The sequence below is a fragment of the Macaca thibetana genome, chromosome 5 (genome assembly GCF_024542745.1).
Source record: "Macaca thibetana thibetana isolate TM-01 chromosome 5, ASM2454274v1, whole genome shotgun sequence".
NCBI classification, from domain to species: domain Eukaryota; kingdom Metazoa; phylum Chordata; class Mammalia; order Primates; family Cercopithecidae; genus Macaca; species Macaca thibetana.
The window spans coordinates 31,537,138-31,553,548 of record NC_065582.1 but is presented as its reverse complement, the minus strand read 5'-3'; the positions used below and the strand labels follow the sequence as shown (position 1 = coordinate 31,553,548).

Here is a 16,411-nt window from a genome sequence, read left to right as displayed (position 1 = left end):
GATTATTCCCATTTTGAAGATGAGAAAATTGAGGCAATAGCTAAGAATATATCTGAAGTCACATAGCTAGGGAAAATCTGAAGACTTTTAAGTCCAGGGTTCCCAGTACACAGTGCTACTTTCTGCCATCAGCATGGAATCTAATTTAGAATTTGTTTCAGGTTCACTAAGGTACTAGGACTGATATATACATATAGGAACTGCTTTCATGTTGGACTCTTAGGTCTACCCTAGATATTGTAGATTGCTAACCAGCATTCAACTGCATCCCCTGCTTCCAAAATCATCATCACTAACAAAATTTATCTAAAACATGTTAGTGTTTGCATACCTGTGTAAAGCTAGAAAACTGATTTTTAGAAATAATATCTAGTCTAAAAACCATTGATAAAATTTGATATAAACCCTGGGTATCAAACAGTATATTTTGACAGTTCTACTCTGTAAAATAGTTAACTTTCAAATGCAACTAAATTCAAATAATAAAGGGTTTTTTCTTTAAAATTTAAAGAACCTACATTTTAACATTTTTAATCCTGCTGAGGGAAAATCTAGCAAGTTATGAAGAATTTCTGTAGGTCTAAACTCTTCACAATTGAAATGGTAAAGGACCCAAATTCTTTCCAACAAGGGACGTGTTCCTCCTTATTTCAAGGACACTTAATGTTAGAAGTGACAGGCAGTGGGTATAAAGTTTACCTGTTAAATGCACAAAAGCAAATTTGTAGAGAAAAGTATACAGTATGATGTGTCCCTTGGCTATAGATGCAAATGTTATTTGAAAATATTAAATTCCACCACAAAAGGGGGAATAATATTTATTAAAATAGAACAAGCCATTATTTATATCAAATGTAAACTTTTATCTTTATCATATGATAGTGATTTTTTTTCTTTTACTCAAATTATAGATTGAGCAGATGTGAGTTCTCCAAGAAGGTTTTGAGGCAATTTTTTCTAAAATACACAGATGCAATTAAGCCACACAGACAAATAGAAATACAAACAAATAAAAAATAAAACCGTGGTAAAGACAAGAAAGGGAGCAAATAGTGTAAACGGCAAATAGTTGCTGTGATTAAACATTAAACTTTACTTAGTGTTTTCAAAAGGATAATGCAATGGGGTAAGTAATTCTTATTATTAGCAGCATATTATGTCCTCAGAACAGAACAATTATTTCTTTTTTGCATTGAATTCTTAGTAGAATGTATCATATGGGATCTCTTGAAGGCAACATTGAAAAACAAATAAACAATATCCTTCACAAAACTTTTATAGTAGACAGAGAGTTGGTTTTTCTACCATTGTTTCTTGTTTTGAGTTAGTATAAAGACTGAGGACAAAATGAAAGGCTAATTCAAAGGAAATAAACCACTGAAGTAGGTGGGTGTGGGCAGAGAGTGAGAGTGGTCACTGTGGCTTTCGGCGACCTGCCCATCACAGAGATTATTCTTGAAAAACTGTAATGGAAGCAGAGCCTTCTCACTCACCACGTGTAACTTTCTTACCTTGTGCGCTTGGTGCTTGTTATCTGGGAAGGACAGGTATTTGGAGTTGGTGAGGGAGTAGGTCCCTATTGCTACCAGGCCTTTGCTTGGTTTTATTTTAGTCACTTTATCCAAGAACAACCTTATCTACAGACAGAAAAGATTTAGTCCCTACCCTCAACAATCTTACAGTCTTCATCATTTTATTTTTTTGGAAGGGCTAGATTTTTAAAACTTTTTTAAACATAAAATGTCAAACTAACCTATCACCTAGTTTCAACGATTATGAATATGGTCAATCAATTTTATCAGAATACATTTTTAATATCCCAGCAGTACTTTTCTTCCCAGGTATACATATTCCCATAGTTATATATCCGGTGGTAACTAGAACTGAGTTTCCTGAAAGTAGTATCCATTTTCTTTATTAGCAAATAACATTCCATTAAAAAGCCAAAAGAAAAAAGAAAGAAAGAAAAAAGTTACCTAGCAGGAGCTGCTCCATGTCTTCCTTGAAAATTCTAAACTGAATCAGCTTATTCTCAAGATAGGAGCGAGTTCACTTTGTTTTCAAAAGCTGATTTACACCTAACATACATTAATTTACAAAAGGAAAATATACAATCCAAATTACCAACTGTTGTATCTCCTATTAAGATATCCTTCCTATTTGGCTCTCCGTGGCCTGAATCAAAGAGTCAGTACATACCTTGACCTATGCTTGCATTACTTTTACCAAAGCACCCTTCCTATAACCACATTACTCACAATAACTCTTAGGCCATGCCTAAACTCATATTTAGAAAACAATCAGACAAGAATCTTCAAAGGTGAATGATACCCCCTGGTATTGTCCTGTACCATGTTCTCTGAAGGGAAATGGATTTTCAGATTAAAAATTATTGAGTGATTAGCATAACATTCATATGGTATCCTGTTCTATTGTTTCCTCCTATTCTGCTGAAAGTTAGTGTGGGGTTGCCCAAAAGACCCATATGCTTCTTGTTTGATTTGGATTTTGAGGCTTAGGAACTAATATCATTGATAAAAGGCAGTTCCTTTGACCTATTTCTCTGGCTCTTTTGGTGTTGACTTTCCAGATACTGATAAACAGAGAGGAGTGTATTCTTTTGCTTCACTTACATACCAAGAGTGGAATCAAACTTCGTTGACTCAGTTCTTTAGACAGTTGGAGTAGTGATAGGGGAAAAACATTTTGGAATCTATTTGAAACTCTTCCAGAGTTTCTCGGGGTTTGAAGAGCAATCATAAAAATGCTAATACAATACACCTTCTCTACAAAGACCACAATTAACCCACATTCCAATTTTCTTCTTCTCAGCTAAGAAGAATTACCACCAAACTTGAATAGCTTAAAGTTTATAAATTGCAGAATCATTCCTTTTCTTTACCTGTCTGTTCCCATTTCCTCTGTCCTATGTTATTTCATTCTTTTCTTTGTCTCCTGCCCAGAAACTCCTGTTGTTTTTCCTTACATGTTTATTTTAACCTTCCCATAAACCTTTTTTTTAGCATTCGTTGGTGTTTAATGCTAGCCAGACTTGATTGCTCTGCAGTAATATCAGTTAAAATTTTTTTTAAAGCATGAGCTACTTCCACATGTACATTATTTGTTAGGCCAAAAATAATATGCCAAAATTTCTTCAGTTACGAGATTATCTCATGCCAAAGAAAGTTAGAAGCTTGTGCACACTTTTTCTTATTAATCCCATTTCTAGTATCCTAAGGAACTAGGCCAATGGAAAAAATAAGCTATGTGCTTATAAAAATAATTTATGTCAAACATATTAAAGTATTATGTGGCACAAAATATTATAGTATCATCAAAATAATAAAAATGAAGACCACGAAGAAAAGAAAATGAAAAAAAGTCTTCATTTTTTTACTTAGTATCACCTAATGTTTAGCTTAGTGTGGAGTTAGGGTTGATATTATGGGTAGATTTCCCTGAAAACATTTTTATATTGTCTTTAACTTACTATATTTATATAGAATCTAGTCATAGGTAAATATCCAATTTAATTAAAGTTTATATTTTTATTTAAGGGTCCAGGATTTATAGCTGCAATGTGGGGCGTCTTCATGTTTAAGGAAATAAAGGTATGTACGAGAAAGGGCAGACAGAAAATGGGAATGGGGTAGGCCAGGCGCGGTGGCTCATGCCTGTAATCCTGCCACTTTGGGAGGCTGAGGCAGGTGGATCACGAGGTTAGGAGTTCAAGACCAGCCTGGGCAAGATGGTGAAATCCTGTCTCTACTAAAAATACAAAAAATTAGCTGGGTGTGGTGGTGTGTGCCTGTAATCATAGCTACTTGGGAGGTTGAGGCAGGAGAATCACTTGAACCCAGGAGGCGGAGGTTGCAGTGAGCCAAGATCGCACCACTGCACTCCAGTCTGGGCAACAGAGCAAAACTCCATCTCAAAAAGGAAAAGAAAATGGGAATGCGTCCAGGTAAGTAAAGTATTTAATATTATGTTTGCATTATTTTCTGAAAACTGCCTGTGGTACCCAGGTCCAGGGCAGACAGCCCATGAATGGATCTGACAGGTAAAATGTTCAGAATGTGATAATGCCTAATTAGGAAAGAAAATACTAGAGCTATGATAATTATAATTATCATTATAACATCGTGTCTCTCTCCACCCCATCTCCAATGGAAAAATGCTGTCGTCGACTTAAATTTCCTGGAAGTGATTTTAAATAACCCAATGAAATATGAGACTGGGAAATTTGTTTAAAATACGGTAGATAAACAAGATGAAAGATTTTTTTTTTATCCTAAAGTTAAAGTATCCCCTGAGGTAGATCGTCCTTGGGAATAGATGTTTATATTGGTTCCTACTCTCCCAAAGGCCTCCATGTCAAACCAGCAATTTGAAAACAGCATGGTAACAGGCAGCTATTGCCATTTCCTTTTCAAATGCAAATGATGGGAATTTAAAATTGCATTCATCAAATAGTTCTAGTAAAAGTGTGTGTGTGTGTGTGTGCGTGTGTGTGTGTGTGTGTGTGTGTTTTCTTTAAAAATCACTTTGCCAAGCATGGTGACATGCATCTATAGTCCCAACTACTCAGGAGGCTGAGGCAGCAGCATCACTTGAGCCCAGGAGTTTGAGGCCAGTCTGGGCAATAACAACAACAACAACAAAAGGTATAGTCTCAGGAGTCCAACTGGGTTCAAATCCTGGCTCTGTCACATACTAGCTGTGTGACCTTGGCCAAGTTTCTTAACCTCTCTGTGCATATAGTCGTTATCTGAAAATGGGGATAACCAAGAGAGCTGTGAGAATATGAGTAAAGTGCTAAGAACACTACCAAGAACACAATAAATGCTCAGTTAATTTTGGGGGTGAGGGTCATATAACCTAGCCCAAACTGTCGATAGAAAAATAAAACAGGTTAGGAGCAGTGGCTCACACCTGTAATCCCAGCACTTGTGGGAGGATTGCTTGAGCCCAGGAGTTTGAGACCAGCCTAGGCAACATAGCGAAACCGCTATCTCTACATAAATGATTTAAAAATTAGCCAGGTGTGGTGGTGAACACTTGTAGTCACAGCCACTCAGGAGGCTAAGGAGGGAGGATTGCTTGGGTTCAGGAGGTCAAGGCTGCAGCAAGCCATGATCATACCACTACACTGCAATCTGGACAGCTGAGTGAAACCCTGTCTCTTCAAAAAAAGAAAAAGAAAGAAATAATAAGAAAACACAAAATCAGAGAACTTCTCCCCTTCTAGCCAGGCATGGTGGCATCTACCTGTAGTCCAACTATGTAGGAGGATCACTTGATCCTAGGAGTTCAAATCCAGCCTGGGCAACATAGTGAGACCCTGTCTCCTTAACAATTTAAATATTTTAAAATGTTTAAACTTTTTCTAAAAAATTGCTTTAGAACTTTTCCCAGTTACCTTTACTTGTAGAAAAAGTCTTCAGTTGAGGAATATATGCAAATAAAATTCTGTTATTCTTTTCTAAGAATTTTTATTAAAGACAATATTGATCCAAAGACCTCTCCCCCTGTCAAGGCATCATAGACTTGTCTTAATATGCAGTTGTAGTAGCAAAGAATTCCTGGTTCTAAGGAGATTAATGTTGCTAATCTCTAAGAACCATAAAGTGAATGTACTTCTACCTGATCTTTAAAATGATTATTCAATTTTAGATTTAAAACATCATTTCAATCATTGTAAATGAAATATTTTGATTTAAAATCCATTATTTGATAATACAATTAACATTCGCAGATTTAAAAAATAAATTTGTTTCAAAAATATGTGGACTGTGATCAGAATTTTTATTTTTTTAAATACCTAAGAACAACTTGAAACATTTATAAACCTGTAAGTTACTTTCGTGAACATTTCTCATTTATTGTAGTCGGAGTTTCGTTCTACAAAAAGTAACTCTGTGCCCAAAATATGTTGTAAATCTCTCTACACATATTTCATCTACCTCACAAAAAATGATTTGTTTACGTTAACGAATTGGTTATTATCTCATGTAAGATGCTGAAGCCTTAGAAAATCACAAATTAGTGATCACAGTTTATCAGTAATTATAGGTATAAAGAAGTACATATTTTATAAGTCTGTAATATAAGTACAGACTTATATTAAAGCATTTGAAAATTATTTTGGTCTTGACTACAATGATAATACTGAATTGAAAATCCTGTTAACTACATATAAGAACCCTGTTCAAAGAGAGAATCCCTAACCAAAAAGTCTAGTATTAATTCTTTACAGTCCTTTATTTAAAGGAGTACTGAAAAACAGTGAGGAATGTTTTGTTTTATTTTTGGTAAAGACATCTTTAAAAAGACACCTCAGATCAAATAGGAAAGTAAGTTTTAAGATTAATGTACTATGACCCAATAGGGTTTAATTCAGGAATGCAAGGATCGTTCATAATATGTAAATTAATTAATCTCATTTACTCTACCATATCAAATATGAAAAGGACATGATAATACTATACTAACCCCTTAATAAGCTAGGAAGTTTTTTTAATACTAGAACTATTTGATGAATGCAATTTTAAATTCCCATCATTTGCATTTGAAAAGGAAATGGCAATAGCCGCCTGTTACCATGCTGTTTTTTTATACAGTATGTCTATCAAAACAAAATAGCAATTATATACCTGAGTTTCATGAAACGTAAGAGTTCTCTGTATATTGGAAGTCAAGGATTTCTCCATACTATTATACAATATTTTCTGTAGATCTAGCTAGTTTGGAAACACATGAATAAGAAATGAAATGAATAAATATAGGAAAAGAAATGAGAAGATTATCATTTGCAGATTACATTTTTTAAAAAATGTAAGCATTGTGATTTCAACTTATTGGTGACAAATATTAAAAATTAAAATAAAAATTTTAAAGAATCAACTGAAAAATTTAAGATCCAATAAGATCATTCAGTAAGGCTTGAGATATAAAATAAATATGAAATCAATTGCCTTCCAATATTGTCACCAAAAACCAGTTAAAAAGAGGAAAATAAATGCTATTAATAGTAACCACAAAAATTACATAAATCTAATTAAAAAATTAACAAGTAATGTGCCAGATTTTTAAAATACTGTATTTTACTTTGCTACAAACATTTACTAGAGGACATAGAAGATCAGAAAAATATGGGAGACTCACCACATTTCTGATGGAACACCTCACTGTTATAATTAGGCAGTTCTCTCCAATTACCTTCAGTATAATTCCTGTAAAATCCCAGTGAAGCTCTGTCTAGATTTTTTAGAGTAGGTTCTAAAGTTTGGCTAATTACTTATGTAAAAATAGGCAAAAAAAAAAAAAAAAAAAAAAAGCACAACAGCACATGTACCATATTTCTGAATTGTGCAATTTAGATTAGCTAGGCCAGTTTTCTTATAAAATAAGGATTTCTAAACCTAAGAAAATGACTGTTTGCTCTTTTCTATTTAAAAAAATGACTAAGATAAGATTACAAGTATTAAAAGAAGAGAGAGGGCCAAGATGAAAGCAAAGAGTTAAAAAAAAAAAAAAAAAAAAAAAAAAAAACCTGGGGCCAGACATGGTGACTTATGTCTGTAGTTCCAGCACTTTTGGGAGGCTAAGGTGGCCAGATCACTTGAGCTCAGGATTTCAAGACCAGCCTGGGCAATATGGCAAAACCCTGTCTCTACAAAAATACAAAAATTAACCTGCTGTGGTCGTGTGTGCCTCTAGTCCCAGCTGTTTGGGAGGCTGAGATGGGAAGATGGCTTGAACCTGGGAAGTGGAGATTGCACTGAGCACCCTGGCCTGGGCAACAGGGCTAGACTCTGTCTCAAAATAACTAACTAACTAAATAAATAAATAAATAAACAAATAAATAATCTTATATGTCATCTACAAACAAAATTTAAAGGATGTCTAGTGGTACTTAACATTCACTGCAGACACCTAATTGCCTCTTGACAGCTGATTTAAAGAAAAATTGTAAATGCTTACATGCCAATCAGTTTAGAAAAGCATCATCAACTAAACACTAAATCTCATAGGAATAATTTTTAAAGTATTTTTGTAGAAACAAGACAAAAACCCCTAAACTCTAAAGAAGAAAACAAAAGCAAACCTGTTATCTGCAGGACTTATAGGTGCTGTCAGTTATATATCTGAAAGCAGTCCTTGAAGATGCATATTTAAGAATCTACAACCTACAGCTGCGAGGAATAAAGCTGAGCGCCAAGCACCTTTTGTGTGAAGAACTTTAATGATTCCATTTAGTTTTAATGCCATCAGTGCTTCAGTTGAATGTTTTCATACTTCTGATACTCTTTTTTGTTGTTTTTTTGTTTGTTTTTTGAGACAGAGTCTTGCTCTGTTGCCCAGGCTGGAGTGGAGTGATGCGATCTCGGCTCACTGCAACCTCCACCTCTTGGATTCAAGCGATTCTCCTGCCTCAGCCTCCCGAGTAGCTGGGATTACAGGTGCCCGCCACCACACCCAGCTAATTTTTATATTTTTAGTAGAGACGGGGTTTCACAGTGTTGGCTGCACCCGGCCCTAATATTCTTTTATATCTGATCTCCATTACTCATTGGGAAATTCATTTTAGATTGTTACATTTTTAAGCTAGATATAAATTATATTTTTACCAACACACTTTAGTCAGTATGTCTACAGTAATGGCAACACAGGCAGTTATTACCACAACAATGTATAGGTCAGTAAGCTACTCCCCAGTGAAGAATGAGATGGTCTATTATCTTAGTAGCTACTTCAGAAATCCAAGTTGAAAACCTTTCTGCTTTGGGAAGAATGTTAGCGTGCTCTTTCCAAGAGTTAACATCCACCTTTGATGAAGGAAAAGCATTGCTGTGGCCCAACTACAATCAGTCTTTTTCTCGAGGAGACTGGGCAGTTTGGGCAGAATCTTAACATTGAAGGGGAAAAACATTTTTCGTTCCCTGAGAACATTATTCTTCTGTCTACATAGGTAATAAAATAGCACTTAGCACTGTATTTATATAATTAGATTGTAGAGTGCTTGTAACTGAAGACCCATTTTTTTAATTTAAGTAATTGCATCAATTTCAAATTCACAAAGTATATGTGGAAATCACCTCAGTGTATTTATTGTTTGAACAAATATTTATGGAATACCTATTCTGCATTAGTACCAGGATCTAGGTGAGAATTGCAGTCTTAAAAACTAAGAAAAAAAAAGGTGCTGGGAAATCCAAAGCCTACCGCCAGGTGTGGGTGTGGGTGTGTGTGTGTGTGGGTGTGTGTGTGTGTGTGTGTGTGTCTGTGTGTCTGTGTCTGTGCGTGTTTAAATAAGCTGTTCTGCACTTGGCAAGGTTTTAGGGTACTTCTTGTAGAATTTGGGATTTGAGTGGCTTCTGTTAGTGCTAAGGGTCACACTGAATCAAACAATTCAACTGGCCCCAACCTAACTTACGAAGACCTATCTCTGGTCATCAAACAAAGGCAAATTAATCTACTCTGATTCTTTAAGTTGAAGAAAGGGAATATACACACACACACACACACACACACACACACACGTGTAAAATATTAGTAACATATTTAATTTTGTTAATTAATACATAACATATATGTATGTTACATATTAGTTAGCATTAATCTTACGAACTAATAATACAAGAGAACTTTCCTTGACGGTTTTCACATTCCCTCCATCCTGGACTTTGTTTCTGTTCTGTTCAGATTTATTATACAAATTTACCTCTGATCTCTGCATTCTTCCAGTAAACTAGAAACACAAGACCTTTAAGGAAGTGTGAGAGAAGTAGACAAAATGAAACCAGACAAAAGTCCATTCTTTGAAGGGAGAATTTCATTGTGGAGCCAGGAGAGTCATGTGTTCCTATTGTCAATCTGTCTATCCTGCCCCAACCCTGTCTCCTGCGGGAGCCCACTCAGAGCTTCCCTTTCTGGGCTTCCCTCAAAGCTGATCTGGCTGCAAGGCAGCAAAGACAGAACCACCCCCCACCCTCTAAGCGCTTGCATCTCTGCAGGGGGAAATGAGTCTCCCTAAGCCTACACTTTGCATGGCCTGGCTGTAGGAACCCAAGTTTTGGCGCATGTTCTTCACTGAGTCCTTGAGTGAGCATTAGGAGAGATACTCATGAATCCAGATTAGCCCTGAGGATTAGCCTCTAACAGAGCCCAGGGTCCTGCTTTTATGAACCCACTCCTCCCAACAAGTCAGTCAACTCTTGCCCCAAAGACACAGCATTCTCTTCCCACTACCTTTCCTGAAGTTTTGCCCAAATTTGGGTAGTGTGAGGCTGTTAACCTGTCGGACCCCAGTGGCCAGAATTTTCACCAGAGAGGGAGGCCACCAGCCCTGTTCCTTGCAGATTTGAAGCAGGCAGGATGCCAACTGCTGCCTAGAGTTGCCTCCTCTCCATTCCTTTTTACTTTTTCCAGAACCCTTATGTGTCTTCTACAATGACTTACCCATAAACCATTGTTATTTTTCCTTCTTAAAAGGATCTAATAGTATTATTAAATAGTATTATTAAGTTAGATTATCTGATTGTAATCTTAGATATATCTAAAATTAGAGAGGTGCTAGTCTTGTTTTACCTTGTAATGTTCAAACTTTCCCTTAGAATACTGGAGTCTTCTGCCTTGGATTCAGACTCTCCTGATGACCCATGCTTAGGACCCTTAGACCAGGCAGCCAGAGATTGCCATGCCCTCAATGGCAGAGCCAGTACCCTTAATCAGCAGGAAGTAGAGGCAGAAGACTGACTTCCTCCCACATCAAGCCTTAAGGATAAGGGATGGAAATCTTTAAGTGGCGGGGAGATGAGACAGAAATAATACAGGGTGGTCACGGATTAGGAAAATTCCAGGCAGCAGTTTCACATGACTAGCCAAAGGAAACTTCAAATAGCTGCAGAGGCCATGAGCTGATAACACCCTGAAAAACAGGGTGCGGATCAAGCTGGCTAAGACCAACTGAGCCCAACGTGGTGCTGGATTTGCCCTAGGTTTCACCTAGGACCTCATTATACACTCATTAACGTACAAATCACACACCCACCAGCACCATGACAATTCCGGGAACACCCATATTTGCTGTAAAAATTAGTGACACCACAGTTCTGAGAAATTGTTACCTTTATCCAGGAATCTTCATGAATATTCCACCTGTCGGTTAAAGAAATCATGAAAATAGGAACCACAACCCCCTTGTATGATTCTCTCTTGAGTATGTCCGTGTTCCCCTTTCTCAAGTGTGTACTTTTCACTTTGCAACAAGTCTCTGTACTTTCACTAAAAAAAAATAAATAAATTGGACTCTTTAAACATAAAGAAGGATATAGACAAAATGGCAGTCATTCAGAGGGGAGCAGCCAGGACAGTAAGGAAGCTTGAAACCATTCCATATGAAAAATGGTCAAAGAGCTAAAATATTGACCAGGAAAAGAGATGCCTCCGGGGATATACAAGAGTTATTTTTCAATGATTGAGGATTTATCTTGTGGGAGAGATATTAAAATCGATCTATCTGTACTCCTAGTGATGGAACTTATAGGAAATGAAATATTTCTACTTAACACAGGAAGATATTTCTTTGTTAATTCAAAGATGGGCTGGGCAACCCAGGGAAGTGGTTCCCATCTTTAAGAACAGTGACCCCATACATAACTGGGCAAGTCCAACTAAGTCATTCTTCACATCCTCTCTGCGTTTCTTCCTCACCCTTGAGATCCATCTCCACCTCTCCATCTGCCCTTCATCATCTTTTCCCTGGAAGACTACAGTCACCTCCTAACTGGTCTCCTTGCATCCATTCTGGCCCCTCCAGTCTGTCTGCCATCCTGCAGAAAAGTGTGAGCTTTACACAGTGCAAGTCTGAAATTTTAACACAGCCAGCTGCCTGTTTTTTTAATGTCTTCCTCTTTGTTTGGAAAAAACAGGACCCAAATTTGAGAGGCAGCGGTGGGCAGATCACTTGAGGTCAGGAGTTCAATACCAGCCTAGCCAACATGGTAAAACCCTGCCTCTACTAAAAATACAAAAATTCGCTGGGCATGGTGGTACATGCCTGTAATCCCAGCTACTTGGGAGGCTGAGACAGGAGAATCACCTGAACCCAGGAGGCTTAGGTTGCAATGAGCCAAGATCATGCCACTGAACTCCAGCCTGGGCAATGGAGCGAGACTCCGTCTCAAAAAAAAAAAAAAAAAAAAAAAGGGGACCCAAAGGACCCAAAGCATAACAAGTGCTCAGGTCCATGGTCTTCCAATCTCATCTTGCTCCACTTAACTTTCATTGCTGCAGTCACACTGACCTCCCTTCAGTCCCTGGGAAATATTTTGCTTTTTCTTACAACAGGACGGTGCACATAAAATTCCTTCTACCTGGAATCTCTACTTGCTGCCGTATTCCCCTGGCCAATTCACTGATACTTGTAGTTAGAAGCTCCACTTCCCGTCCTCCAAACCAGCATCATTAAGATTCCTGCAGCGCACTCTCAAACAACCATGGTGGTTTGCTTTATTATTAACACCTCTCTCACATAATAACATTCTTTTCTGTGATTACTTCCTGTCTCCCATATTATATGATTGGCTGCATAAAGGTACATGTTGAAGCTTAGTGGGTGCCCACATTTATTTACCGAATGGGTGAATTCATAAGGCTCTGCAGGGTTTTGTAAGAATCTGATTACTTGGAAGGGGTAGCAAAAAAGCATACAGGTGGCTAGAGCAGATGGTTAGTCAGGTCCCTAGCAATCTTGAGAGTCTGTCCATTTTGTATAGTTGATTCAGGCTTTATTCATCACAGTTACTGTTTTTTTCTTATTCAGGGTCTACAAAACTACCTATTAATGATTCTTGCATTTTGCATCATCTTGACTGGAGCCTTATGCACTGCTTTTTCTAAAATGTAACAATGACAAGACCAGCAGATGGCAGCAGTGGTTAAGCGAATCTGTCTATGGGCCCGCAGAGAGATTATGCTGAGAGAAGAGTGCATTTTCATACAGCAAATGGATCTCGACCACTGTTGCAGTGGGTAAATGATTTTTTCCCCAAAAATGTGAGAATGAAGGAAGACTGAGTTTCATTTAAGTATAAAAATGAAAATTTCTTCTGATGAACTGTTTATGAAGGTAGTACTTTACTGGGTGACTAAAATGTCTACATTATTATAACATTACATGTGAGGATGCTCATTTTACCACAATATGTATCTCGTGTTGCATAATCTAGAACACAGTATACAGTCCATATGCAAAGAAGTTACAGTCCAAATTTCTCACCTATTATCCCAGTGAAGTGAGGCAGAAATACCTTGGGCAAGGAGGGAGAGCCTTACCTTCTAATAGAAGTAGATTCCATAGATATTTGGATCCTTTGTTTAATAAAGTAAATGCATAGTTGGTAACTAAATGTTAAAAAGGCCATTTTGTTATTTTTACCAAAACTTACGTTTATTTCAAGTTAATATTGCCCAACTCTACATCATCTACCCATTTTAGCTCATAATGCTTTTGATTATCGCCAGATAAAGTCTATTCTCAGAGAACAAAAATTTTTCATCATTGAGAATATGTGCATAACATAATACATACATACACAAGTATATGCACGTACATAAATACACACAGATATGTTGCTAAAATGAGATTCTAGGTTATCAGTAACAATTTAAAGGAACCAACCACTCTTTTGAATGTACAATTATTTTTTTTCTGAAATACACTTTTCTAAAACCCTCTTAACTGGAGGTTTTCCTGTTTTCTTCTTGTTTTAACTGGTGGTTTCCAGTAGGCAAAATAAAATGACAGGCATGCTAGTATTATTTGTTTGTTTGTTTGTTTTTTAAGAAAACTGAAATTAAGCCAGACAGGGTGGCACACGCCTATAATCCCAGCTACTGGGGAGGCTGAAGCAGGAGGGTCACTTAGCCCAAGAGTGCAAATCTGCCAGCCTGGGCAACATTGCAAGGTCCCATCTCTGAAAAATAAATTTAATTTAAATTTGTAAGAAGAAAACTGAAACAGAACTGCTAGTACAATGTTTGCTGCAATTATTTCTAAAACTTTGAAATAACATAACCCCTATTCAAATGTAAATTTTACCCATTCCCACCTGATAGTACTGTTTATTACTTTGCTATGCAGGAGAAACAAAACAGCATTCTATTTGTGTGTATACCCTGAAGTCAATGTGCATGGGTTAAATCCCACCTCTGCTTCATTTTATTTGTGTGACTTTGGACAAGTTCCTAAGCCCTCTGTGTCAGGCCCCTCATTTACAAAATCGACTTTATGATCTACCTCACATGGTTATTGTGTTGTTAAAGTTAGTTAAAATCTGTAAAGTATGTTGATGAGTATCTGATACTTCGCAAACACTATGTAATTGTTAGCTTTTATTATGTGTTGTTTGAAGGGGAAAAAAGTTTTTGTAGATTGTAGAATACCACTTAAGAGCTACTGAGCTCACCACCTTCCCATCCAAACAATTATTACTCCTCTAAATGAATACTACTTAAAAGTGATGGAGCTTATGTTTGTTTATTGACTTGCTAATACAAATAAATATTTGATTATAACTTCTTATACTCATTTCAATTTTAATCTGAAATGTCATTAAATTATGCTGATAAACTGAATAAATCGTGATACAAAAGCTATTGTTCTCATTTAAATATATTTTAGAATTTTACATTGGATAACTTTTATTTATTCTTTAGATGGGATTTCCAATTCATATGCAAACTTTTAAATGTGAAGCAAAGCAGTTGCAGAAGAAAAATGAAAAATCAATCGTATTACCTGTATATAGTTTCTGGTACCAGACAAGCTTTTTCAAAATGGTACCAAAAAAGCCACTTATTATTTAGAGATTAGTCTAAATTAGCAATTGTTTGCTCACCTTACGAAGTGAACGCCTAACTCCCTTGAGGTTTTCAGGTTTTATTTTTCCTAATCTAGTATGGTTAAATTCTAGTGTTTATTTTACCTTTTTCTGGCGTGGCTTTCTGTCAAATGGCAACCCCATCTGTACTAAACAGATCCTGCCATCTTGTGTACAGAGATGGCACTACATTCAGTAGAAGTAGCAGCCAAAAAGGCCGGTATCAGATTATGGGAATTTTCTACCATAGGAACAGAAAATTCTAATAAATTTTAAAGGATTAATAGTACAGCATCTCCCTGAGCTACCAAATCTCTTTTTATTCCTATTATACTGATTTATTTATATTCAGAATTACTAACTACTAGACTTATATGTCTCAATATTGATAGAGCTAAAAAACACATTGATCGCAAAAAGGTAAGTTGTAGAACCATGTGCATAGCATGATAACATTTAGGTAAATTTTTAGTAACCAAAGTAATAAATATTTTCTATAAATACGTGTTTATGTTTTTAAAAAAAGGAATTTAGCTACTAATAGTCTACTGTTGACCAGAAACCTTACCTGTAACATAAACAGCACGTTTTGTATGTTATATGTATTACATACTATATTTTTACAGTAGAGTAATCTAGAGAAAAGAAAATATTGTTAAGAAAATTATAGGGAAGAAAAAGTACATTTACAGTACTGTACTATATTTTTCAGTACTGTAAGTTTGCATCATCTGATTACAAGAAGAATCTTCTGAAATGTTGGGCAATGGCATCTGTAGACCACAAGCAATTCAACTTTTTCTAATAATGTCATGACTTTTCTCTGCTTCTTGGGAGCACTTCCAGCATCACTAGTCGAGCTCTGCATGGGTCCCATAGTGTTATCCAAGGTTTACAAGGTTTATTTTTATTACAATAAAAATGATGAAAAATATACAAGAACTGTAAGAGATTATAACCACCAGAGGCAATTGATCAGAGAGATGGTCGGCTCACCTGAAGATGATTAGCATCACATGGTGCTTTAAGTGGATAGTTGCAACACTAGAGCTCACCACTATAGCAACAGGAGATTTTATAATAGATTTATGTAAATTTTATGGTAGTAAATGATAAAATAGACTAGTGTATATATATATGTGTGTGTGTGTGTATATATATAATGTTATATTTATATTATATAATGTATTCATCACATACACAAAGAGAAGGGTTTACCTCACTTGGCAAAAGGGACTTGCATGTGTCAATAAGGACCTTGAGATGGGAAGACCCTGGATTATCCAGGTGGTCACAGTGTAATCTCAAGGGTCCTTGAAAGTGGAAGAGAAGAATCAGAGTTGAGAAGGAGAGATGATGATGGAAGCGGAGGTCAGAGTGATGTCATATGAGAAGGACTAAACCCATGCATTGTTGACTTTCAAGATGAGGGAAGGGACCACAGGCCAAGAAATGTGGGCAGCTTCTGGAAGCTGGAAAAGACAAGGAAATAGACTCACCCCTGCAGCCTCCAGAAAGGCACAGCC

The 16,411-nt window shown here is 36.5% G+C and overlaps 1 protein-coding gene across 15 annotated transcripts in view; it reads left to right on the top strand.

Annotated features, from left to right (window-relative positions):
* Positions 1–14,661, top strand: part of TMEM144 (transmembrane protein 144) — a 90,844-nt gene extending 76,183 nt beyond the window's left edge. For 14 of the 15 annotated variants that reach the window (XM_050789871.1, XM_050789875.1, XM_050789868.1 and 11 more), the window contains 2 exons: positions 3,558–3,611; positions 12,827–14,661. In XM_050789871.1, coding sequence (XP_050645828.1) covers positions 3,558–3,611; positions 12,827–12,910 — 138 coding nt within the window. In that variant the 3' untranslated portion in view covers positions 12,911–14,661. The remainder of the gene's footprint in view (positions 1–3,557; positions 3,612–12,826) is intronic. The other variant, XM_050789881.1, reaches the window with a different exon arrangement.
* The last annotated feature ends 1,750 nt before the right edge of the window (positions 14,662–16,411 follow it).